The following is a 26,427-nucleotide window of genomic DNA, read 5'->3' on the forward strand; positions in this document are numbered from 1 at the left end:
GGTGCCAAACTACATTAATCTTACAGTGCAGATGCACCCTACATCTTCTACTCTTAAAGAAGATCTTCCTAATGACACTGATCGGTCTGTAAATTGTGCATTGGTTTCTCTTATAATCACAAAAAAATGATTTCTTCCCATTTTTGAACTTTTATTCCTAATTCAAGATCCATTGCTTATTGCTCATCAAGAAATACTGTAAAAGTCCTCTTAAAAATAAAAGATACTGAATAGAATTCCTTATTGGATGAAGTGGTGAATCGAATAAACAAACATATAGCATATTTGATCTCTAAGACCTCTTCCACGCAGCTGTATAAAATCCCACATTATCTGCTTTGAACTGTATTATATGGCAGTGTGGACTCAGAGACCCCAGTTCAAAGCAGATATTGTGATTGTCTGTCTTGATATTCTGGTTATAAGGCTGTGTGGAAGGACCTGAACTTAAAGTGCATCTACATTGCAGAATGAATGCAGTTTGATGCCACTTTAAACATGTGTGTTCATTCATTAATTCATTCACTTCAGACTCTTCATGACTTCATGGATCAACCCACGGCAAAGCTTCCTGTTGGCTATGGACACCCTCAGCTCCTTCAAGGTCAAGTCAGGGCCCTTCCACACAGCCATATAACCCAGAATATCAAGGCAGAAAATCCCACAATATCTGCTTTGAACTGAGGCCCCATCCACACAGCTGAATAAAATCCCACCTTTTCTGCTTTGAACTGGAATATATGGCAGTGTGGACTCAGAGAACCCAGTTCAAAGCAGATATTGTGGAATTTTCTGACTTGATATTCTGGGTTGTATGGCTGTGTGGAAGGGCTCATAGTCATTTCAAGGATAACATCTGTAATGTTAATTGGGTTGTTGTAGGTTTTCTGGGCTATATGGCCATGTTCTAGAGGCATTTTCTACTGACATTTTGCCTGCATCCATGGCAAGCATCCTCAGAGGTAGTAAGGGTGTTAATTGTTGAACCCTCAGTGGATAGACTTGCAACCCAACAGAGTCCAGTATCTTGTAAGGTATTAATTTATTTCATGCATAGGTTACCTCCAGAGTGTTTTCTGACAAGCTGCTTTTCAAACACTGCCTCAAGTATAAATACACTGCAGCTATATTCACAAGGGGATGTGTCTTAAAGGCACCTTACACCACAACATCCATCCATCTTGCTCTTGGTTGGCCCCTCTTCCATTTTCCTTCCATTTCCCTCAGCATCATTATCTTCTCCAAGGTATCCTGTCTCCTCATTATGTGGCCAAAGTACTTCATCTTTGCCTCTAATATCCTTCCCTTCAGTGAGCAGCCAGGCATTATTTCCTGGAGAATGGACTGGTTTGATTTTCTTGCGGTCCAAGACACTCTCAGAATTTTCCTCCAGCACCACAGTTCAAAAGCGTCCATCTTCCTTCGCTCAGCCTTCCTTACGGTCCAGCTCTCACATCCATAGGTTACTACGGGGAATACCATTCCTTTTACTATGCAGATCTTTGTTGCCAGTGTGATGTCTCTACTCTTCACTATTTTATCAAGATTGATTATTGCTCTTCTCCCAAGAAGTAAATGTCTTCTGAGTCCCTGTGTGCAGTCTGCATCTGCAGTGATCTTCGCATCTAGAAATACAAAGTCTATCACTGTCTCCACATTTTCTCCCTCTATTTGCCAGTTGTCAATCTGTCTCGTTGCCATAATCTTGGGGGGTTTTTTTTATGTTTAACTGTAAGCCCATCCCATCTCCCCGGAGGGACTTGGGGTGGCTTACAACTTCCTCCACTTTGCAAATGAAGGAGAGAAGGCCTACTTATTTCTTGAAGTATGGACTGGTTGGATCTTCTCACGGTCTAAGTAACTAAGTAACTCTCAGAACTTTCCTCCAAAACCACAGTTCAAAAGCGTCCATCTTCCTTTGCTCAGCCTTCTTTATGGTCCACCTCTCACATCCATAGGTTACTACAGGGAATACCATGGCTTTGACTAGGCGGATCTTTGTGGCCAGTGTGATGTCTCTACTCTTCACTATTTTATTGAGATTGATTATTGCTCTCCTCCCAAAAAGTAAATGTCTTCTGAGTCCCTGTGTGCAGTCTGAATCTGCAGTGATCTTCACGTCTAGAAATAGAAAGTCTGTCACTGCCTCCACATTTTCTCCCTCTATTTGCCAGTTGTCAATCAGTCTCATTGCCATAATCTTTTTTTTTTTTATGTTTAACTGTAAGCCCACCCCATCTCCCCGGAGGGACTTGGGGTGGCTTACAACTTTCTCCATTTTGCAAATGAAGGAGAGAAGGCCTACTTATTTCTTGAAGTATGGACTGGTTGGATCTTCTCACGGTCTAAGTAACTCTCAGAACTTTCCTCCAACACCACAGTTCAAAAACATCCATCTTCCTTCGCTCAGCCTTCCCTATGGTCCAGCTCTCACATCCGTAGGTGACTATGGGGAATACCATTGCTTTAACTATGTGGATCTTCGTTGCCAGCGGATCTGGTTGCCATAACCTTGGTTTTTTATGTTTAACTGCAACCCAGCTTTTGCACTTTCTTCTTTCACTTTGATTAGAAGGCTCTTCAACTCCTCCTCGCTTTCGGCCATCAAAGAGGTATCATCTGCATATCTACGGTTGTTAATGTTACTTCCAGCAATTTTTACCCCAGCCTTGCTGGGGTAAACCTTAGGCATCAAGGCAGAAAATCCCACAATTTCTGCTTTGAACTGGGTTATCTGAGTCCACACTGCCATATATTCCAGTTCAAAGCAGATAATGTGAGATTTTACTCAGCTGTGTGGAAGGGGCCTCAGATAACCCACTTCAAAGCAGATATTGTGGATTATTACCATGAGTAGAAGGCTCCTCACCTCCTCCTCGCTTTCGGCCATCAAAGTGGTGTCATCTGCATATCTAAGGTTAATGTTACTTCCAGCAATTTTATCCTGGTTATCAAGGCAGAAAATCCCACAATTTCTGCTTTGAACTGGGTTATCTGAGTCCACACTGCCATATATTCCAGTTCAAAGCAGATAATGTGGGATTTTATTCAGCTGTGTGGAAGGGGCCTCAGATGACCCACTTGAAAGCAAATACTGTGGATTTTCTGCCTTGATATCCTGGGTTATATGGCTGTGAGGAAGAGCCCTAACTTAGGATGCATCTACATTGCAGAGTGAGTGCAGTTTGATGCCACTCTATGGCTCTATTGAAGTTGAAGTCCAAAACATCTGGAGGGACGAAGTTTGTCAACAAACCACCCTCCCCGAGATTTGGGGAAAGGGGAGGGGAAAAGAGCTCATAATCTCGCGGGAGCCGAGATCCCAAAACCTCGCGGAGCTCGAGACCTTCGCCAAGCCTCGCGATGGCAGGCCCGCAGCCCTCGCGAGGTCAGGCGGCGGAGCAGGAAGAGCGGGCGTCTGCTGCGCTCGCCCAGGCGGACCCCGCGGCGTTTGAGTAGGTAACGGAGCGGAGGTGCTGCGGCTTCGGGCGGGGAGGCCGAGCCGAAGGGCTGCGGAGGGGGGTGTCCTTTTCGGGAGGCCTTTCCCGAGGGAAGGATTCGGGGGCGTCCCTGGCAACCCGGGCCCTCACAGCCTCAGGCCCCTTCCTTTCCCCCCTCAGCCGCTTCAGAGTGGTAGAACGTTGAGGCTGGCCAATCAGAAACCATATGCAAATTAGCAGGTTGAGCTAGCTCATGCATGGGCCAACTTGGGCCTTCTCTCCAGGTGTTTTGGACTTCAACTCCCAGCATTCCTAACAGCCTCAGGCCCTTTCCTTTTCCCCCTCAGCCGCTTAAGCGGCTGAGGGGGAAAAGGAAGGGGCCTGAGGCTGTTAGGAATGCTGGGAGTTGAAGTCCAAAACACCTGGAGGGAAAGACCCAAATTGACCCATGCCTGCTTGCTTCAGTTACTCTTAAAAAGAGTTTTATTATGCACATATTTTATTTGAATTGTTAGCATTATTTCTTCAATATTTTTGCCAGTTGCTTCAGAGTTGTGGTTGCTAGATTTTTTTGTGAAGGAAGAGTCAGCCTACTGTCTACCACTCCTTCTCACTTCTTTTTTGTTCCTCTTGTTTGTGGTTCCAGCTGTCCTGCAGTCTAGAGGCATTATGTACTCGGAGTGGAGGTCCCTCCATCTTGTCATCCAAAATGATAAGGGCCACACCAGTGTACTTCACAGCTACCCAGAGAGCGTGGGCAGGGAGGTGGCCAACGCTGTGGTCCGTCCCCTCGGCCAAGTCCTGATTGCCGGAGGAGAAAGTTCATTGAAAACTGACAAAGAAGTACGTATTTACCTGGCAGATTTCTCGTGCTTCTAATATTGGGTGGCCATCTGTCGACAGTGCTTTTGTTGTGTGTTCCTGCATGGCAGGGGATTGGACTGGATTCTATGACTTTATTCAGTTGTGATTGTCAATGGCTTAGGGTACATCTGTGTACCAGGCATGTTAAACTACGGCTTTCCAGGTGTTTTGGACTTCAACTCCCACAATTCCTAGGCTGTTAGGAATTGTGGAAGTCCAAAACACCTGGAGGGCCGAAGTTTGCCCATGCCTGCTCTATGCTGTAGAATAAATACAGTTTGATAATGGAGAAGGGTATGCAAATTGTACTATGTATAAATTATCACAGTTTGACATCACTTTAACTGCCAGACTCTCTGCTTTGGAATCCAAGAAGCTGTAGTTGTGAGACACTTGCACTCTTAACCCTGTTAAACTACGGCTCCCATAATTCCATAGTAGTTAACGTAATATCAAACACCAATTTGACAGTGTAAGTTCACCCTCATATATTGCATTTAATTGTTTATTTGCCATATTTATACCTCACCTTTCTCACCCCAAAAGGGACTCAAGTGTGACATATGAGAAAGGCTCTGCGTGATTAAATTGCAGCAAAAAGAGCAGACTTATTCCTTGATATTCATATGTCTGATTGAATTATTTATTTTAGCCCATTCAGTTTGATTGGATCTGTAAATGAATATTATTTTGGTGAAATATTACTTCCTTTGTATTGTAGAAAATCGTTCATTATTGCACTGTATATCCATTACTGTCAGGTTTTGATAGATAATGAGTATTCTCCTCTCAATTCTGGATCAGCAGCAACTTTGTCACAACTTGCAACTATATATACTGTATTACTGGTGTTAATTTGGAGGATGCAACCAAATGAGAGACTTGTTAATATGGTGGTTTTTATTTCAAAGGTAAAATGGACCATGGAGGTGGTTTGTTATGGACTGACCCTTCCTTTAGATGGAGAGACTGTAAAGCACTGTGTTGATGTATATACAGACTGGATTATGGCTCTCGTTTTACCCAAGGACTCCATTCCTCTACCTGTTATAAACGAACCAAATCTTTATGTTCAGAGCATTCTCAAACATCTACAAAATCTTTTTGTACCAAGGTAAGAAGATAGCTCCATGTAGGCAGTGTGACTTTTACCCAATAGTTTCAGACATAACTAGTATGTCACTAACTGTAACTAATTAATTTAGTTATTTTGAAATGCTATTAAGAGCTTGCTGTTAAATCAATATGGAATATAGATCATTTTCTGATCTAGAAGATAGATTTTGGTAGGTTAAACTAAGATTGTTTTATATATATAATTGAAGTTGCAAGGAAAATGGGCTTAAAGTGTTCAGTCTATGTTGAAAAGATTTTAAAGTTGAAAAAGAGCTCATTTTGAAATAATCTGAATGTTATGTGCCCATATCTTATTTGGTGGATTGTGTATTTCACAAAATGTTTAGCAGGGGTTTTTTTAAACAGAAAAATTCCTTTAAAAGACTATCACGATTAGCAGGAGTTTGCTAACATAGCAAGAAGCTGTCAGGCCTAGTAGAGTGTCTATCCAAAAAACATAGTATATTATATATCTCGTATTTTGTCCTTGGGACAGCCCCTGAAAAAATAAATCATTTAATACAATTCTGCTTTCTTAATATAACTAAGAATTGTGACAACCTGATAAAAAGCTGAAGAAACAGGACCTTTTTTCAAAACAATTGAAACTGTATATAGCGTTTGAAGAATTTATATACTTATAGATACATCAGTGTATTTCTGCCAAGGACAGTGAATACCAATATTATATATCAGACCTATGCTGGACCCACCATGAGACTGGTAGGCTGTGTTCTACCCAGCAGATCATAGATTGTCCGGACTTGGTCTACTTGTTAAAGTTTTTTCTCTCTCAATGAAATCCCATTAAAGATGTAAAATGTCTATAAGAATACCTCTAAACTAATATTTGCGATTACTTTTTGAAGATTATAATTGTGAACATGTAAGTACTTTTTTGTGAACAGGCAGGATCAAAGCTCCAATCAAATTAAATTGTGTTTGCAAGTTTTGAAAGCTGTACAGAAATTGGCTCGTGAATCAACCACTATGGCTAGAGAAACATGGGAGGTGCTATTATTGTTTCTGCTGCAAATTAATGATATTCTGCTGGCAGCTCCAACAGTACCAGGTTGGTCTCTTAGCATTCCCTCCCTCTTTATTGTCTGTAAATGTGATAAGCTTCTTCCTATAATGCTGCCCTACCACATTTTGTTCAGCTTAGGGACAGTATTGCATTTTTATTTTTAGACTCATATAAGTAGGGGCCCGTGTTCTCATCTTAATTTTGCTTTCAGAGGTCTTGGTACTCCTCTTACTCACTTTGTTTTAGCAGTGATTTCCAAGCTTCAAGCTTTTTGCTCACTGTGGCAAGTATATTGTCCTCTGGGGAATGTGACAAGTGTGGTCAGTCTTCCTTCCACCTTTGAACTTGTTGAACAGGTTGGAAAGTGTTTGATCACTACTCTAGCAAGCTCAGTTCCATCTAAAATTTGAGAACAACAGAGTCCGGGAAACATGGAGAGCTTGCAGGAGCAAACTGGTCTGGACATTGCCACATCTTTATACTGGCTAGTTCTGCTCTGCAGAAAAAAAAGGTGGGCATAAAGGGTTGAATATAGATGGATAAAGGTATTTGGCAATAATAACCACCCAACACATTTTTTCTTCCTGCCTTAACCTTGTGAAAGGCTGGTGGAGAGGGGTTTATTTAAAGATGAAGAGAAAAAAAAAAAGATGAAGAGATGAAGGGACTTTACAGGCAAGAGACTGAGCTGCAATTTTTTTCTAGCTCAATAACACTAGGAAAAAACTATAGATGTTTGGTTTCTGGTCTTTTTCTTAAAATTATGAATAATATGTATTATAGTAATAATTAGTGCTGTAATTTTGGATCAGAATGAAACAGCCCTGTTATATTAGACCAGTGGTTCTCAACATGTGGGTCCCCAGATATTTTGCTTTCAACTCCCAGAAATCCTAACAGCTGGTAAACTGGCTAGGATTTCTGAGAGTTCTATGCCAACACACTTGGGGACCTACAGGTTGAAAAACAATGTATCTTCTTGTTTCTGTTCTAGGTGGTATTGCTGAGAATCTGGCTGAGAAGTTGATTGGTGTGCTCTTTGAAGTTTGGTTACTGGCCTGTTCCCGTTGCTTCCCCACACCACCCTACTGGAAAACTGCCAAAGAGATGGTAGCAAACTGGAGGCATCATTCTGCAGTAGTAGAGCAGTGGAGCAAAGTCATCTGTGCCCTTACTGCTAGGTAGGTGAAAACGTACTATTCCTCCTAGCTTCAGCTAGACAGCATAAAGGGAAAATAGTGCAAGTTACTTCGAAAACTGTAAAAGTGTCCTGCAGTGTCTGAGGAGTGTAGGCATGCGAAGGCCAAGCTCACTCAAGACAAATCCAGGATCACATTATGGAAAAACAATAGAGCTAGATTATGAACTCTCCTCTCCTGCTGCCACTGAAACCATTCTTACATAATGAAAAGAATATGGCTAAAGATGGTCATCAGCTCAAACAGAATGATTAGGGAAGGAGGTTGCTAGTTGGAGAGCAACTAAGAGGCCAATCATAACTCTGAAGCTCAGTTAAGACCCTCGGTTGAGATGAGAAGCAACATCCATGGCACAGTAATCACCTAGACATTCCACAAAGCTGGGTTTTATGGAAAAGTTCCACCAAGAATGCCATTGTTGAAATAGACTGATATCAATAAACCCATTTAGCTTTTGCAAAAGAAGCACATGGGAAACACAGCAAATGTGTAATAATTTTCTTTGGTTGAATAACACCAAAACATTTTCTCTTCCTAGAAAGTGCAAAAACAAGCAGTGTTAATTGTCCTGAGAACATCTCCAAGCATTGTGGCAATACCATATGTCAGGACTGCCTTTTTTCAGTAAATATTAAGAAACTGGTCAGCACTGAGGAAAGAGATGTAGAGCCAGTACATGGGAATTCTAGAGAAAAACCCCAGTTTGCTAGAGACCTGAAACTAAAAGTTCATCTGCTAACAGGATAATGACCCTAAACACGCGGCCAAAGTAAGACGGAAGCGGTTTAATTAAAAAAACCACAACATCTTAGTCAAAGTCCAGACCTCTGTCCTGTTAAGAATGTGTGGCAAGACTTCAAAATCGTTGTTAACCAAAAGTCTCCATGCAATCTGTGACAAGAAAAATATTTATGAATCCTTTTTGGAATATCCTCTTTAGGAACATACTTGGTGTTAAAATACAAGAGTTTACACTGACTTTTTGAGGAATAGAAGGAAGGGTAAATGTGATATCTGCCATTTGATTAACTTCACATTTGTAAGGGAATGATTTAGCAAATGTTTCCATTAAAATATAGATGTGTTAAACCATATAAAACTACAAACTGCTAATTATCTGACTTGTTCTCCAGATTGTTACGTTTTACATATGGACCATCATTTCCACCTTTTAAAATACCTGATGAAGATGCAAGCCTGATACCTCCTGAAATGGATAACGAATGTGTTGCCCAAACCTGGTTTCGCTTTTTACATATGTTGAGGTACAGTGCACAAGAAAAAAAAATACAGTGTTGGTAGTATCTATATGCATATCCGCTGTATTCTCTTGAGCTATAACTTGCTTAAGTTCTCTTGAATTCAGATAATGATCTCAGTTAACAAGTATTCATTTATCAAAGCAGGATCAATACTCTCATATCTTCTTATATATTTCCTTCTTTTGGTGCACTGGGAATCCCAGTGTTCTTCATGTCCCTAGATGACTGCACTTTTTTCAGTCCTCCTTTAAAGGAGGCTTCATCAGTACCAATTTACTCTTTCCTTTGGAATGTTTGGTATATTATAAATTGATTCTTTAACATATATAAATACATTACAGTTTTTATTTTTTCCCTTCCTTTGCTATAGCAATCCTGTGGATTTGAGCAATCCAGCAATTATAAGTTCTACCCCCAAATTTCAGGAACAGTTTCTAAATGTGAGTGGAATGGCTCAGGAATTGAATCAGTATCCCTGCCTTAAACATCTGCCTCAAATATTCTTTCGTGCTATGCGTGGGATCAGCTGCTTAGTGGATGCATTCTTAGGTAACACTTTCCACTTGCATTATCATAAAAGAGTAACAGATGTTAACTTTCTATATTGGTATATTTTCTACTTGCAGAACTGGTTGTATTCTTCTCGGTTTTCTCTTTATCATTTTTTGTTTTTGATATGTGTTTGCATCAGATGGCTGTTGGTTGTTTCTTGATCAGATTGACTGCCCAGCCCTGGTGCTGCTTGCCCCTCCTGTATATCAAGTTCCAGAGTCAAAAGGCTGTCAGTAATGGAGTTTTTATAGCAATGGGACTTATAATAAGTTACCAGATTCTTGCCCACAAATCTCCCCTATTCTCTTTTTGACATGACCCAACAATGTCTAGGGCTCTCTAGTCTTTCCGATTGCTGTTGAACAGTTACGGTCAACAGAATGCATTGCAGTCAAATTCTTGTTTACTACTTCTAACAGAATTTTCTTTCAAGAATTGTCTGTTTAATTAAATTAATATTTTATGTGAAACTGTAAATGTTTTAATAACTACCACACATTATTTTGGTATAGTGTTTTCAATTGTGGCGCATAATATAGTAGCAATATAATGTTTTTCTTCTCTAGGAGTTGCTGTCTTTACAACCAGTGTGTGTGAAAGATTACCCAGATATGGTATTAAAGCTTGTTTCACTCTCCTGGGTGGCAAGAATCTGGAGAGATGGGTGATGATTTTAAAAGAGGTTGGGGTTAGAGACAAATTTTGGAAAGCTGCAGTATTCTGTCATGACAATAGCTATTAAAACAATCCCTTTTCTTTAAACTAAAACACTGCATTTAGACTCCTCTGTGTTTTTTTTAAATTCTCAGCATTCAAACTCCTTGGAAAAATGGGCTTGCTTGCAAAATTGTAGGTTGTATATTTTTAAAGGCACTTCTTCATTTAAAAAACCTATGACACAACTATAAAGGTTCTGATACTACATCTCTATGCAGGCCCTGCCTCATTTTTGTATAGCTCATAATTTCTTGCAATAACACCAGCACTCCCTTTTTTGTCCTGTCATTATGCTTGAAGAATCTGTAAACAGACACACACAAGAAAAGTATCATAAAAACAAATCACAGCAATACTCTTGAAACTTGAATCTCTTAATATTTTCAAGGTAAAGATTAAAAGAAGATGTCTGTTTTGTTCGTTGACAAGCAGAAAACAAGATATTTACCAGATGTAGTACATCTACCTTGTTTATAATTTCAAATAGATGCCAATTTCTGCATCATCTGCTGCCTTACTGTTCTGCTGTTTTATATTGCATTAGTCACCCAATTGACTCAAAAACAAACAAACATGAAGGAGATAGACTGTAATTGAAGCACAGTTTACTGAATCATGTGTTTCAAATATTTTAGCGATTGATATTTAACATTCGTTGCAGTAAGAGAGAACTATTAATAAAGCAGAAATTAAATAATTAACGTTAAAAAGTTAAACATATTCTTGCAAAGATGTTTCCTTATAACAGAATACTGCTTCTTTATATTTATGAAACAAATAGTGCAGTTCCTTTTCAATTGTGCTAATTGTTCCCTTTCAGTTGTGCTAACATATTAGATGGAATAGTCCTACCAATCACACACTTGTATACTGATTCTGTCCTTTGATTATCAATTGGTTAAGATTTTCTTCTTCCTGGTGTTTTGTCTGTTAATTGAGAACTCTTTAAATTACAGCATGCATCTGATAATTGAAATTGTAGGTGGTTTACTAAAAAGTTGAATTCCTGATATATCATGTTTAATATTCCCTTTGAAGATGATGTCGCACATTAAATATTGTGTCCAAAGAAATGTATGGAGAAAGGGGCAGGAAAAAGATGCTTCCATTTTTGTTGGTGGAAGGTGCTTCCTCATGTTGATGGTCACACCTTCTCTTCTATTGTCCTGACACCACAAGTTTCTCCCATCACATTTCCAATACTGGTGGAGCAAGGGCTCCTTAAGGGAGAACTTATTAGGTGCTGGATATGTAACTGGCCTCTTTCTCCAAAGGCGGAAATGGGCAGCTGACACCAAAATGTTTTTGTTTTTGGGTGATTTCTGTTCCAAGGAGGCTTAGCTTGTACAGTTTGCAGAATTAGTAGCACAAAACTTCAGTGGCTTTTACCTTGTTCTCATCTATTTTATAAGAGCTGTGTATTGCTTTTTTTTACATTACAATGGTTCTTGGATATCCATGAGATACTGGTTCCAGGATTCTTTGCAAAGAGCACACAAAACAGATGCTAGAGTCCTTATTAATAAAATAGCATTGGGCAGTAGCAGAGGAGTTGCAAGTCCCAGCTGCCAGGTACACATTTTCTAGGCTTCCCTGCCTTCAAGGAGCAGGCCAATGGCCTGCTTTTGACTTCAAGGCAGCAGTTGCAATGCTTCTGCTTATGTATTTGTAAGGCAGAAGCGGTTGACTGGCCATTTTTATTAATAAGAGGCTTATAAACAAGTTATATAACAGAGACATCATGTAATGTAGTTTGCATCTCATTACTCCTCTCTCCTTTTCACTCTGATGGGGGATGCCACTGCTTTGACACACGCATCTGCAAGGGTTCAGCACTTTCATCTACCTCCTTTCAGTATTTTTTCCACATGTACAGTATCAGCTAATGTAATCAATGCTATGTTTTTCTTAGCTTACGTTAGGATTATCAATGCCTTTAGCATGTTTTTCCAAGTCTTGAACTGAGTATGTATCTTGACTGAAGCCTATATTTGCTACATCAAAGTGAATGGAAAAATGGGTATTAATATGATTAAGAGAAAATATTTTCAAAATTCTTGTGATGTTTCCCTTACTCTCCCCATTTTTCAGATTCAAATATGCATTTTGCTCACCTTTCAAAGGTAACAAGTAATCTTATATGTAGTTACTTTGAATGCTTTCCTTCATCACTTTCCAATCTTAATAGAAAACTAATTCTGAAGCAAGATTTTTTTAACACTGGTGCTGGTATGGGGGAAATGGCTTTGTGAATATCTTGTTCAAATATCCACAATGCATTGGGGTCTGAAAGGGGCTTGATGCTGAGGTACTCCATATTTTTTTTCAGGTATTTCAAGGCCTCGAGCAGATAGTGCTCCACCCACACCAGTAAATAGACTGAGCATGCCACAAACTACTGCTGTCAACACAACACCACCTCACAACCGAAGGCATCGTGCTGTAACTGTGAATAAGGGAACAATGAAAAACAGCACAGTAAGCCTCTATGCTTAGTAAACAATAGAATTTTAATATAATACTGATGATATCTACATTACCTAATGCAATTAAAGACAATACTTATTTTTTGTTATCATCAGGTGGTAATTTTTCTCCTTACTCACACAGGCTAGCACTGGCCATGCTTCCAAAGTGCAACACCAGCCATCCTCCTCTTCTCCATTATCCAGCCCAAATCAGACCTGTTCTGAGCCTCGACCTCTCCCTGCTCCACACAGGCCAAAGGTTAACAGCATATTGAACCTCTTTGGATCATGGCTATTTGATGCAGCATTTGTTCATTGTAAGCTTCATAATGGACTGAACAGAGACAGCAGTATGACTGGTAAATATATCCTATCAAATTTGTATTCTCTCTTCTTTGTTTGCTGGCTTTTCCTAACTGCAAGATTAATGTGTGGCTAACAAAAAATAAAAATCTGATGACATAAGCATGATTGCTTAATAATAATTAATTAATAATAATTATGTCCATTTAATAACATGATTTTATCCTAAACATAAGGGACATATGCAAAGGCATATTTTAAGATTTTATAGAATAAGTGAGCATGGATTGAGTATTTAATCAGATATATGGAGTGAAGTGCTTATGTAAAAATGTTTGTGAGAATAGTAAGAGAAATACAACAATGTGTGGATAAGGTGGTGAAGTGGCAAGTTCAGTTTTAAGGTTTACTCTGAAACAAAGTTGGGAAGAAAGAATGCCTAAAGGCCAGATGAGTACATAACCATATGAATGGTGGATGGAGTTCTTGGAATGCAGTATGATCCTAGCTGGGAACCAGAAATATGTGATAAACTCTTTCAAGTGGGTCCTCATGAGGCTGGGGTAATAACAAGTGTATTGTGTCAGCACACCAGTGTCTCTGATCAATCCACAGTTAATGGACTGAAATTTGTGGATATGTCTCAATTCTTCAGCTTCTTGTTCTAATCTCTCTTTGACATTTTTCTGTTCAAGAACTGTTCTAAACTCTGAGATGAAGTGTTCTGCAATTGGTTTTTGGGTTTTTCCAATCCCAATGTGTTATTTATGTCCATTTGCCCTCTGGCACAGAGAACGACCCATTTGCCCAAAGTCTCTATCAACGCCCCACCTCCTGTATCTTGTTCATGCCTAGCATTATTTTTTAAACTTTAATTACATTTGGCCCAGCCATAGCTTTTAAATATGCACTGTATTCTGTTTAATGTTTATGCTTTTTGTGTATGAGATTTATTTCAATTGCTTTGCATTGTATTTGTTATTGCTTGTATTGCTTGTATTGTTGTATTGTGGGTTCAGCCTCATGTAAGCCGCACCGAGTCCTATGGGGAGATGGTAGCGGGGTATAAATAAAGATTATTATTATTATTATTATTATTATTATTATTATTAGAATGCTGATGGGCATTATGTACAGAGAATGGGAATATTATGGTAGTCAAATTACCTGTAATGTTGTGGGTTAAGTGATTAGGTCCTCTGATTATGTGTTTTTGAGTAGATGTGTTGGGAGATTTGGTGTGTTGATTTGTGGCAAGGTCTTGTACCTGTCTCCCCATCTAGATTGTGTATACTCCTGTAGGTAAATAGCTGTTTGAGATTGGAAAGTTATCTGTGGGCAAGTAAAGGTCAGCGTTATTGTCCAGAATAACGTGTAGTTCATAGATGGTTCGTATGAGTGGTCTTAACTAGAAGCTCTATATGACCACTTGTGAGGTTCTCCCATTTCATGTGTTTGGTCTGTTTTGCAATAGATTAGTCCTGGGTACAAGTCTTGCCTTTTTATGGTGGGTATTGTATTTCACTTCACTTCACTTTATTTCTTAATTAGTCGCTCTCCACCCAAGGTGCTCTGCGCGAGTTACAATCTAAAATAGCATTTACACAATATAAAAACATTCAACATTTGGGGAATGCTTGCTGTAATTCCATGAGTTTGGCATTCCTGTTCTGTTTGTTTGGACATTCCTTCAACTACAGTATCTGCCATATATGAAGTAAAAGAAAATCAACCAGGATTATTTTTTTAAAAACACCCAACTTTATCCCACAACTGTCATCCTGAAATAAAATTGTCACCTCATCAAATTTTCATTTCTATTGCTATTCACACAAACACCCTATTCATGGGTATAAATGTTTGTCCATAGGCACTTTACTCCATGCATCTGATGAAGTAGACTCAATCTATGAAAACTTCTGCTACATATTTCTTTCTCTCAGAGTGCATCAGGACTGTAGAAATGATGATGTTTGACACTACAGTACTTTAATTACCATATTAATTCTGTGGAAACTTGGGAGTTGTTGCTTTATAAGGTATTTTGCATTGTCTTCTGAAGATTGCTAGTGTCTCAAAGGAGTGTCAAACTACAAACCCCAGGGATCCACAGCATTGAACCATGTTAAAGTACCATAAAATGCATCAGTTCTACAGTGCAGATGCACCTTCAGTTAGTCTTAAATCTCCTATAATATCTCTTTGCATACTGATCCAGACTAACAGCTATTTCTTTGAATTATATGATAAGATGCATAATTGCGCAAATTAGGTCTGGGAAATGTGGTAAGGTGGTAGAATGTCTTTGTTATGTGTTTTAAAAATTATTTTTGAGTGCAAACCTCCTTCAAGGGTTCTGTAAACTTGTAGCTTTGTAATCTTGCTAATAGCCTCCCCAATTTTATGTTCCCTTTTAAAATTGTTTTCCTTGCTTCCATATTTCAAGCTAAAACTGCAGATATGGCAGAAATGATGCTTGTTTGGGATAAATGAGTTAACTGCAGTAAATGTGTATTGTGGTGACAGGCTTGGCATATTATGTCAGGGTTGATTCCTGACTGCAGGAATATATGCATTGTTTGTATCTGAATAAAACAATATATGACAGAAAGGGCTGGTGGCAGAGCTGGGACTGTTATATCAGCAAGTCCGGTTAGTGTCTGTTCAAGTTGTTTGGCCAGCTTATTTTTATATATGTAGAAAATACCCGTCGGTCCTGGTAAATGGTGTTTGTGAACCCAGAAAATTTATAGAATATTTTAGTGCTGCGTATGTATAAAGTATATATTTTTTACTTTATAGATTTTATAATATAAAATTTATGTATGTGTACAAACTATATTGACTTCAATTCTGTTGCTTGTCCCAATTGCAATATGATAAATTATGTAGTTTTCATTACTCCACTGGGTTTCTTCTAGTGATTGGATGTAGGTCACCACAGTCTTCAGATATCAGACAGGGCAGTATAAAAGTAGTTAAAGGTGATAAAGTGCAGTTACACAATAAAAAAAACCCAAATGATATCAGTATACTATATCTATCTATCTACACACGTAATAAAAGTGGAAATATGTATGTTTTTATGTGACTGGAGTGTTTACTTATACAGACAAGTTCCTGCCTCCATAAACAGCTATAGCTCTGACTACTCAGGAGACACCAATGGCCCTCTTTCCAATGACATTACAGGTTATAGTGAGTGCTATGAACATGTATAAGAGCCCTGCCAGTGTCCTCCACAAACACAATACTGCCCACCACCCAAGTGAAGGTTTTCGTATAGGGACAGTTCCATTCAAGATTTTATGTGTTTCCTCCACTACAGACATTTCAGTATTTCTTACTCTTTCCATTAGTGTGGCATTTGCATGAACCTGCCCACTGCCTCTCCCTTAACCCTTTCCTATTATTTTCAATGGCACACAGCAAACAGGGGAATTGATCAGCAACTGAACATACTAGAGAGATTTGGGCAGAATTCACCATGATTTATAGGAGTTGTAGGCACTGGGATTTATAGTTCATCTGCAATCTAAGAGCAATCTGAACTCCACCAATGGCCCTGGAACTAACTTGGAACACAGAGCCACCATGACCAGCAAAAAATACTGGAGGTCTTTGGGCAAAATTCACTTTGATTTGGAGGAGTTGTAGTTCACCTACATCCAGAGCACTGTGAACCCAAACACCGATGGATCTGGACCAAACTTGGCACATAGACCAGATATGCTAGAATTTGATTACTGGAGAGGTTTGATTGAAACTGGCTTTCTTTTCTGGGAGTTTTAATTCACCCACAACCAGAAAAACTGTGACCTCCACTAATGATAGACCTGGCTCACACTTGGCACACAGAACCCCCATGACTAACTCAACCTACTGGAGGGGTTTGAGGAGAATGACTCAACATAGTGGGAGTTGTAGTTTACCCTACATCCAGAGAGCACACTGAACCCCACCGATGATGCATCTAAAGCAGACTTGCCCAACATAACAAACTTTAAGTATGGATGGAGTTTCTCAGGGTTAACCTGCCATGATGGGAGTTGTAGCTCACCCACAACCTTATCCAGTTTGTACAATTAAGAATTGAGTTTTTCAAATAACCCAGGCAATGCCCGGAATCCAAGCTAGTATTACATAAAGGTGAAGAAGTGAATGTATGTGTGAATAGGCAGAGCTTTCTTATGTGGTTAAATACTGTCAAATTATAAGACTGAATTGCAAATTATGTGGAGCATGCAGAAGAAGAACAGGGTTACATCTTTTTGTATTAGCTTCTGAGGCAGGAGTCACTTCATTTTAAATTCTGAGAATTGACTACTCTCCTCCATCACTTGCCAGCAAGATATTCAATACTTTTTACTTCTATTAAAAATAATCTTCCTCTCTCTGAAAGAATCATGTAAATATTTCCTGCCTCATTTCTCTTCATTTTAAAAACAACAACTATGAATTGCATAGTCTAGTCTAGAAAAAAGTCTAGGCCTAATGTCAAAGACTTAGAAATTTAAATTTATACAGAATATAAATATAAGACTTATACAAAAATGTAAATTTACTAGATTGATTCCAGATTTAGCCATACTTAGAACTAACTGTAATTATTTGTTACCAAATTGTGTTCAACTTATAATGGGCCAATTGGAATCAATGTAATGTAAATTGGTAATGTCCCTTTTGGTTTCAATAGAATATGACTAAATCAGAGTCAATCCAATGTCTCTAATGACAGAACATAGGCACTTAGATTCTAAAGTTCTGTTATTTGTGAACTTAAGTTGAGCCAATAAATGAAAGATCTTCTTGAGTCCTGGTTATCAAGTGTGCTATTCACATCTTAAGATAATTATTGAAACAGTTCACCTGCAATTTCTTTCTCTTTTCTAACTGCTTTTAACTTTTCTCAACATTGTCATCGCATCCAGTGAGTCTTGTAATCTTACGATAACATATAGCCAGGGTCTCTCGTCCCCACCAACCATGTTTGCGACGGTGGTGGAATTGAGAGCAGGGCCTCTCCTGAAGATCTTAAACTTTGTGATGGTTTGTAACAGGAGATATGTTCAGACAGGTAGACTGGGCCAGAACCGTTCAATTGTGATGGTTTAAGAAGACCAATACAGCAATAGCATGACACTTGAAGTTGTCTTACTGAATTAATACATCATGCTGTAATTTATATCTGCAGGGCGCAGTATTTTTTAGCAACTTTTAATTCTTTCAAAAAAAAATCTTACATGCACCCTGCATTTTAACACACACACACTCACACACTTATATTTGAATAATTTGAGATTAAAATTCCGATCAGCAAATCAGAGTGTGTAAATATCACTAATAATAATAATAATAATAATAATAACAACAACAAATATTGTCATGTTACATTTCTTGTTCTACAAAGTCTAATGCTCCTCCACTTCCCAATTCATGCTTCAAACATTCCACACCCCATAATGTTTGGTGAGCTTCAGATTTTTCTTTTACCTTGAGCACATAGAATCATAGAGTTATAAGAGACCACATGGGCCATCATTCTTTTGACTTGCATCCAGCTCCCTCATTAGAAACGGGGCTGCCCATACTTGCCTTCTGCTCTTTCCCAGTTGCTCATTGAGTGTTCTCTGACCTTGGGGTTTCATTTTCTGGCACTGTCTTTTGTTTCATTTTGGACTGTTCCATCATAGGATTTGGAAGACTTAGGGAGTGGTTTACCATTGTCTTATTATGTGCAATACTAACAAGTATTAGCTATGATGCCACTGCCATTTTCTCTGAGAGCTCCTCCACCAGTGTGTACGTGCACACACTGACACACAGAATGCTGCCCAATACCTGTTTGGCACATTTAGTCTGACTCCTCAGCTAAAGCTTATCTGACATGGGAGACCACACCAGCAATACTGCTACTGTCAACATAGCCTCATAGGAACATCGTTTTACCACCATGGTAAATATCTGACCATATGTGCTTTAATGCAGCTACCAAGCTCCTGTAATTGGGATCCCTGATAAGACTTTTAAAAAGAAGTTGTAGGACTTGGAATGATACCTGGCATAAAATGATATTTGGAGACAGCTTACATGTGCTATACACAGAATTGAGAGTATCTTGTCTAATATGTATTCCAGGTCTTAGATAGGGAGCACAAGATACAATTTTGTAGTTACTGGGACCAACAAGATCCTTTCAGTTTATTAACTTGTGTGATGTTGACTGTTAAAAGGAGCAAAAGCCTAGAGCCTTTGAAGACTAACAAATCTCCTATGTTATAGGCATTTAAATGATGCAGTTTATTTCATTTGATATTTAAAGTGTTCCCAAACCCTATGCTATAGTAAATTAGTCTTCAGGTTGCTACAGTACTTTATTTTTGCTGCCATAAAATAGAACAGCAGACTGAAAAACTTCCTAAAGCACTTATTTTATACTGCATACTTAAATTTAACTCTCAGAAGACGTTCAAAATTGTGTTTATCTGTTTCAGTATAAAAGAGAAAGGAAAATGAGTCTTTTGGCACCTTTAAGACAAGCCAGTTTATTTCAGCATAAGAATTTGTGGAATACAAGCTTGCTTGCCAACCTCTTTACGTCTCAAAGATTGGCTTTTGAGATGCTTAGTCAGCTTTGTTTAATTCAGTCAATTAGCCAGAAATCTCCTTAAAGTTTCTTTTAATCCCCGGGAGTCAAACTATTGAATCCCTTTGTTCTCCCCCATCTTCTAAATTATCAGTTTTAGCATGGACAAATTCTCACAGGTCTAAGAATGTGCAGGAGTTTATCTGACTCTCAGCCTGTTCCTTGCAATGTTTTATAGAACTCCTAGAGCTTAGCCCATGTTTCCTGGACTAAAGTGTTTCTTATTCTCCTGCCTTTAATGACCTTGTTACTCTGTCCTTGGGCTTTGTTGCTTCTGAGCACTCACTGAAGCCTTGTAGGTGTCTTCCGTTCTGCAGCACAATCCATACTATGAGATCGCTTTTCATGTCTAGGACAGCCATGAGCCCTCATTCTGTATATGCAGCCTCTACTTTTGGACACTGATGTTTTATAGGTTCCTTGAAGTCTCGAGAGCCTGTACATTGCAGGAGATTGTGTCATGCCTTGAGTTGTTGATGTTTTGGGAGAACTTGGAAAAAATTAATTTTGGGAACATAGGTTCCAGAATTAGTTACCCAGCATTAGAGAATTTTGGAAGTTATATCCCAGAACAAGTAACCTTTAGACTCTCTTCCTTAAATCCCATGGTTTATATGTTTAGTGGTAAAGCTGAGAACCTTGAGCAGGGATGACAATTTCTACAGGTCTGGAGGATGCACGTGCCTTTACTAGATCTGCAAGGCCAGATCCTTCATGTACCATCCTATATTTTTTTAAAGAAAACTTGAAAAATACCTGTGTTCATTCCGGGAACTGATGGTCTACTCCTCCAGAATTCTTCCCTTTGTTTTAGGCTTAAGTGGAGATTTTTTTTTTTAAAGAATAGATTATCTGTTCTTGAAAGAATGCCTAGCTCAGTTCTAAGGGAAGGCAAAAATGTGATTTATCCCCATGCCCTTTCAATAACTTCCCAGCAATACTATGCTACTTTGAACAAAAGCTTTGAAGTCCAGGCTTGTACTCCTGGAAGTTCCAATTTCACCGTGGCCAATTAAGATGTAATTGTTTATATTCACTTTCTTCTGAAAACATTATATAAACTCTCCCTGACTTTATTTTTTCCTTGTGCTGTTCTAAATCTCTCTTCTGCCTCTACATGACCTGACCTTGTACAACTACAACATTCCTTTATCATGCTATTTCCTCAACACACTCCCTTTTCCTTTCTTTGGCAGCTCACAGAATTTGCCTCTATTTGTTCTTCTCTCTCAACTTTTAAAAATATGTTGGTCTCATGCTAAAGGTCTACTGCAATAATCTAGCCCTCTTCCTTTAAATGTTTAAGATTTTTTCAAAGAGTAGCTTTTCCCTGCTATAGATTCAAGTATAGCAGAAACTCCTGTATCCTCACTATACCCCTGCAAAATATGTTTTGTATCCTGTACTGTCATTTTGAAACCAGCTAAAACAATTCATAACAGTAATTGGCCAAACATAGTAATACAAAAACAACTTTTAAAGCCACAGTAACAGTTTAGAAACTGTTAGAAAGGCAACTTAGAAATATGGCTTTTGTTTCTCTTCCTGAATGTTGAGAAGTGAGTGCCAACTAAAAAGGGAATGCATTCCCAAGCTGGTGCGACACGGAGAACTCTTATGAGTGTGAAAAAGGGGGTATCTTCATAAGGGACTGTCCTGCTAATTTTTAATAACATAGTAGATTCATGCTAAGAAAAAGAGTGATAGATCGCCAGGCATAATCTTGAGTAGATCCCAGAACATAGTTGCCTAGCACCACAGTTTTTGGACAGGCAAATTAGAAATATTTGACTTACAAATTAGAAACATTCAACTTACAAACAACTCATAGTTAAGAATGGGGATGAGACAACAGAAAGTGAGAAAAATCTACCCCTTGGAAGAGTTATCAACTTAAGCTTTATTACCAATCCTTGTTTCCACAACAAGCCACATTTTCAAAATCTAATAATCACAGGGACAGAAAGAGAGGTGAAAACTTCTGAACAGGGGCACAGACAGCAAAACTAACATCACAGAGGTGTTGACTCTTCCCTATGCTCTCAAAAGCTTATATATGTTTGACTGGAGTTACACTTTAAAATGTACCTGTTCTGACTTACATATATATTCAACTTAAGAACAAACCTGCAAAACCTATCTTGTTCATAACTTGGGGACTTCCTGTATTATGGTGATTTGGTCATGGATTAGCATTCTAGCTGCTGCATTTTCTACCAGTTGAAACTTCTGGACATTCTTCAAGGAAAGCTCAATATAGGACACATTGCAATAGCTTCTGTGTTGTCAGATTCATTAAGATCACGTTGAAGTTCACAACCTAAACCATACTTTTTGCTGACCAACATCATCTCCATTTTCTCTGCATTTTATTTTAGCGCGTTTACCTTTATTCAACCCATTGCTGAGCTCAGGCAACACTCAAGGATGCTAGTTGCTTCCTTGGAAGTAGGTAGCAAAGTGCTTCAGAGCTGAGATCAGCATGTTGATGATATCTTACTTGAATGCTGTGGATTACCTTTTATATGTGACAGGGATGGGTGAAATATGTTGCTGTATAGCTGGAACTGATGAGAGGACCCCCCCTTGATCACCTGTGTAACATTTAATACATGCAGAACAAACTACTGTGGAACACACTTTCACTTTGGTCGGTTTTGTTTTTATTAGTAGACAGCTAGTAAATAGACCACATTATGAGTTTGGAAGCAATTCTTGGACATCAGCAAGCTCCTGGATTACTGTGGAGTGTTAGAAGTAACTTAACTCTATATTCCCATAAGATGAATTGGCATTAGTTTGTGTGCAGTAGTATCTTCCTTCTGTCTTAAAACTGAAACTGTATGTTGTTCCGATAGTTTAACTTAGTGAGAAGAGTTGAGTTTTACTTCTGCTAAGCTATCCAGGAAAACTTCCCCCACTCTGTTTATAGAAAATAGTCCAGTATTTCATCACTTTGCTATGTTGTCTAATTGTCTGCATGTACTTTTTCCTTAATGGACCAATACTTATGACAGAAATAGATTGGAAAATTACCAGCCTTATTTTATGTTTTGGAAAGCAGATAGATATCGATAGATACACACACAGAGATATACACGTATACATATACATACACACACACACATACATATACACACCTGTAGCTTTTGCCAATCTGCAAAGAAGGCTGTAAATGAAAAATTGATTTTTTCTGTAAAATGTGTAGCAAGCCACTTAAAAAAGATCTCTCAAGGAAAATATGGAATGTACTGAATAACCTTCCTATAGCAGCTACAGGTTTCAGAACCCTTGAAGTGTATCCTTGCCTCAGTTACTTTTGTTTCTAGGTACTTACCTGGAGGGTTATAGGTAACTCTTTTGGTAGAATACAGATAGGGACTTCCATTTCACACATTATGCAAGTGGTGTGGTTGCTGCAATGGTAACAAAATCTACGGAAGGCAGTTACATGGGAAGTTTTGTGTAGTAGATCCCAACATGTTTGGGGTTCATTTTAACACCATAGTGGTTGATTTGAGCAGTTCCCTGATCCATGTGGAAACTGTTGTGTGCACGTGAACTCTTCATGTCTGGGGTCAACTTAAATTTAAAACCCTGTACTTCTGCACAGGTTGGTATTTTTCATATCTGTGAAAATATATGCTATATAATGGGGTATTCCTTGGTGCCAAACCGGACGCCTAGCTGTATTCTAACTTCAGCAGAATTATTTATCCAGTTCCTCCTTTGGCTCTGTTAGTTTCCAAAATTATTTTCATTCCTCCACTTTGCACTTCTCAACAAAACGATGGCAAACCTGAGTTAAGATTTGTCCACCAATGGTTACATTTCTACCTACATCTCCCTAACTAAGAATGAGAGGTTGGGCCATCTTTTACTTTCTTTTAGAGAAACTGCAAATAAACAGACAAATACAGGATATGTGATAAGATTGTTACTAGGGCATTTCATGTTTAGCCACCCCCTAGATTGACAGCTGATGGTTGTTGCTGTATCTTCAAGTAGTTTCTAATGTATGGCAACCCTAAGCTAAACCTATCATGTAGTGGGTTTGCCTTTGCCTCCCTCTGAATCCCACAGAGTATGACATGTTTAAGGTCACCCAATGGGTTTCCATGGTTAAATGAAGATTTGAACCCCAATTTCCAGAGCCATAATCCAATGTTCATATCACTATACTCTTCTGGCTCCCAACTGATGGTACATTAAATAAAGTAAATTTCTACTCAAACTGGGAAGAGGCAATATTTCTAAAACTCTGAATGTACTATATTTTCAAACCTAACCCTATGGCAGTACATTTTTCTAACTTTTGTTCATAGTTCTGCATGAAATCCTAATTTTTGGACCCTACTGCCAGTTTCCTGTGTGTTTAGCAAACCGGCTAGTTCATAAGCTTTTAATCTGTTTTTCAAAAACCTAAAAGCTGCTTAACTTGTTATTACAGTTTCACCATCTTTAAAGTATTTTATAACTACTGCTGTCCTTTGATTTGTTTCCATTTTATTTCTATTATCTTGCAGCATCTTTTATCCAAATTCTTCTTTCTTATAAATCTTGTAAGTAGGAACTAGTAGCTTCTCTTTAATTGCAGTCATGTTTTTTTTCCTTTTTTGCATAATTCCATTTTTTAATTTGTATCATCACCATCCTTTGTAGCTTTTGCTTTTTACATGGGAAGGAAAAGTAACTGTGTGTGGCTTCTTTAATGGGGAAGATTGTTGGCAAAAGCAAGTTAATCTGCCTGAATCAATCCCATCATTTTCTGTACTCTAGTCTGTGATCATGTCATGAATTTAAGGACTTTGCACTAACCGTGTTTTTTTCTTAAAGCTTATTTTATACAAAACTAGTGTTTTGATTTGTATGCATTTTGCATGTAGTATTTTTCCTAATTTCCTAATTTTGCCGGATAGCTTATTCAGGACAAAAATGGCTCATGGGAAAACACATAAAGATTTGGGTTTAATTGCTTATTCTGTGAAAAAAATCAGTAAAGAAATTGTTTTAAAAATATGATTGACCTTGACTTAATTCTTCTAAATTGTAAAACCATCCAATTTGCAAAGAACATTCAAAACGTAAACAGAGCTTCTGTTTGTAAGACTGTAGTTGTTTAGACTTCAATCCTATGTGCACTTATTTAGGGTAAATTTTATTGAATTTAATGAGACTCCTGAATAAGAATGCTTAGGATGAGTCTACAAATGATCTTTCCCCTTTGTTTACAGAGTTATATCACAGACTTTAGTTGATTTAGTAATGACAGAAAGAGGTGATACTTTTTGTGAACATCTTTCTGTATTATAATCCTAAACTGTTCACCTTTTCCTAGAAATGTGATATCACCTCAGTGCTTTCTTTTGGAAATTTTCCAAAACTTCTAGGGAAATTGCATTCTTATTCTTAATATCCTCTTATTGATTGAGAGAGGTGGAAGAAATGAAGCAAATGTATGTTTGTACAGACTGACAACACAGAATTACAGGAAGAGCATCCCTAATCTGGAAATCCAAAATGCCCTCAAATCTGAATCTTTTTTGCCAGCTGCCCTCTTCCACCTGTGGGGTGGTATATTTGCTCACAAAGCAGAAATGAGTGGCCAGTGGGCTCTACAGACATCTCCTGTACCAAATGTACAGTCAGCCCCTCAACACACACATTCTCATGCGTCTCTTTCACATATTTAATTATTTACAAGTTTGTAACTGCTGCCCAATCTACTTGACCTCCTTGCCCCCCCCCCTTCTGCTGCCCCTCTATTACAGCATGTCACCACAAAGCCTCATCTAGATTTTGAATCCCTTCCTTCCTGGATGAGGCACTTTGTGGTGTGGAAGGGAATGAGAGGCTGGTGCTGTTTGCAGGATAGCAGCAGAGAGGTGGAGGGGCAACAAATGAAGTGGGGCGAGGTTGAACAGAGGGAAATGCTTTTGAAATGGGCTGGGCCTGTAGGCAGGACCCCCACGAATGTGTAGAGGCTGATTGTATTGTATTTCCCCCTTCAAATCAGGCTCCTTATATCCTCAGTCTCTCTCCAGCCTTGTGTCTCATTAACAAGTAGTGAACAGAGAAGATGCGAGGTTTGAGAAAGGACCAATGAAACAGTGGGAGAGGAGACCTCATGCTGAACACTGTGCTTGAATTCCTGCCCTTTCACAGATATTCCTAAATCCCACCCCAGTTCCAAAATCCAAAACACTTTAGGTCTCAAGCATTTCAGGTAAGGGATATTTGATCTGTATAAATACATACAACTTGGCTGGTGTTGAGAGAAATAAAGACAAAGAAAGAGCCAACCCAGTTAGCTTCTTGGTGTATTTAATAAATTATCAGATCTTGTCCTTAACCCGTGACAACCAGGATATACAGGGCAAGATTCCACATGCATACAGGAAGTGTTACCTTCCAGCTTCCCTCCCATCACTCTTGTTTCTTATAAATGCCATTCCAGGTTGTAGGCCTAAGAAATGGCTTCACAGATGTGGAGTCCTTGAATATTTATTTTCTTTATCTATAGATCCCCATCCATTTTCTTGCAGAATGCTTAATCCTTATCCCAAGTTGTTCCTTTTAGATGTTTTGAAGCAGGGTTAATGAAAAAAAGTCTAAAGACCATCCCAATAAGAAATTCTAATCACCTTACTACTCGGTGCTTCCCCTAAACCCACTTTCCATTGTCATCTGATATTTTCCTGTTTCCAGAGCTTGTATAACTACTTTTAGCTTCAGGAGGATAGAAATAATAGACTGATTTCACAACAGTAACAAGATAAAGGGCAATAATTGTGGAATTAATAGAAACTTGTATGATTTAAATGACAGAAATC

General features: G+C 38.5%; 1 protein-coding gene across 6 annotated transcripts in view; it reads left to right on the plus strand.

Moving 5' to 3' along the window:
* Positions 1-3,348: 3,348 nt before the first annotated feature.
* The window catches only part of RALGAPB (Ral GTPase activating protein non-catalytic subunit beta), a 63,745-nt gene continuing 40,666 nt past the window's right edge, over positions 3,349-26,427 (plus strand). For 2 of the 6 annotated variants that reach the window (XM_060772387.2, XM_060772388.2), the window contains exons 1-10: positions 3,389-3,455; positions 4,087-4,283; positions 5,216-5,418; positions 6,329-6,492; positions 7,442-7,628; positions 8,780-8,911; positions 9,279-9,457; positions 12,507-12,655; positions 12,788-13,004; positions 24,121-24,156. In XM_060772387.2, the coding sequence (XP_060628370.2) occupies positions 4,110-4,283; positions 5,216-5,418; positions 6,329-6,492; positions 7,442-7,628; positions 8,780-8,911; positions 9,279-9,457; positions 12,507-12,655; positions 12,788-13,004; positions 24,121-24,156 (1,441 nt within the window). In that variant the 5' untranslated portion in view covers positions 3,389-3,455; positions 4,087-4,109. Of the gene's footprint in view, positions 3,460-4,086; positions 4,284-5,215; positions 5,419-6,328; positions 6,493-7,441; positions 7,629-8,779; positions 8,912-9,278; positions 9,458-12,506; positions 12,656-12,787; positions 13,005-24,120; positions 24,157-26,427 lie in introns of all 6 variants that reach the window. The other 4 variants (XM_060772389.2, XM_060772390.2, XM_060772385.2 and 1 more) reach the window with 3 other exon arrangements.

Source organism: Anolis sagrei, chromosome 4 (genome assembly GCF_037176765.1).
Source record: "Anolis sagrei isolate rAnoSag1 chromosome 4, rAnoSag1.mat, whole genome shotgun sequence".
NCBI classification, from domain to species: domain Eukaryota; kingdom Metazoa; phylum Chordata; class Lepidosauria; order Squamata; family Dactyloidae; genus Anolis; species Anolis sagrei.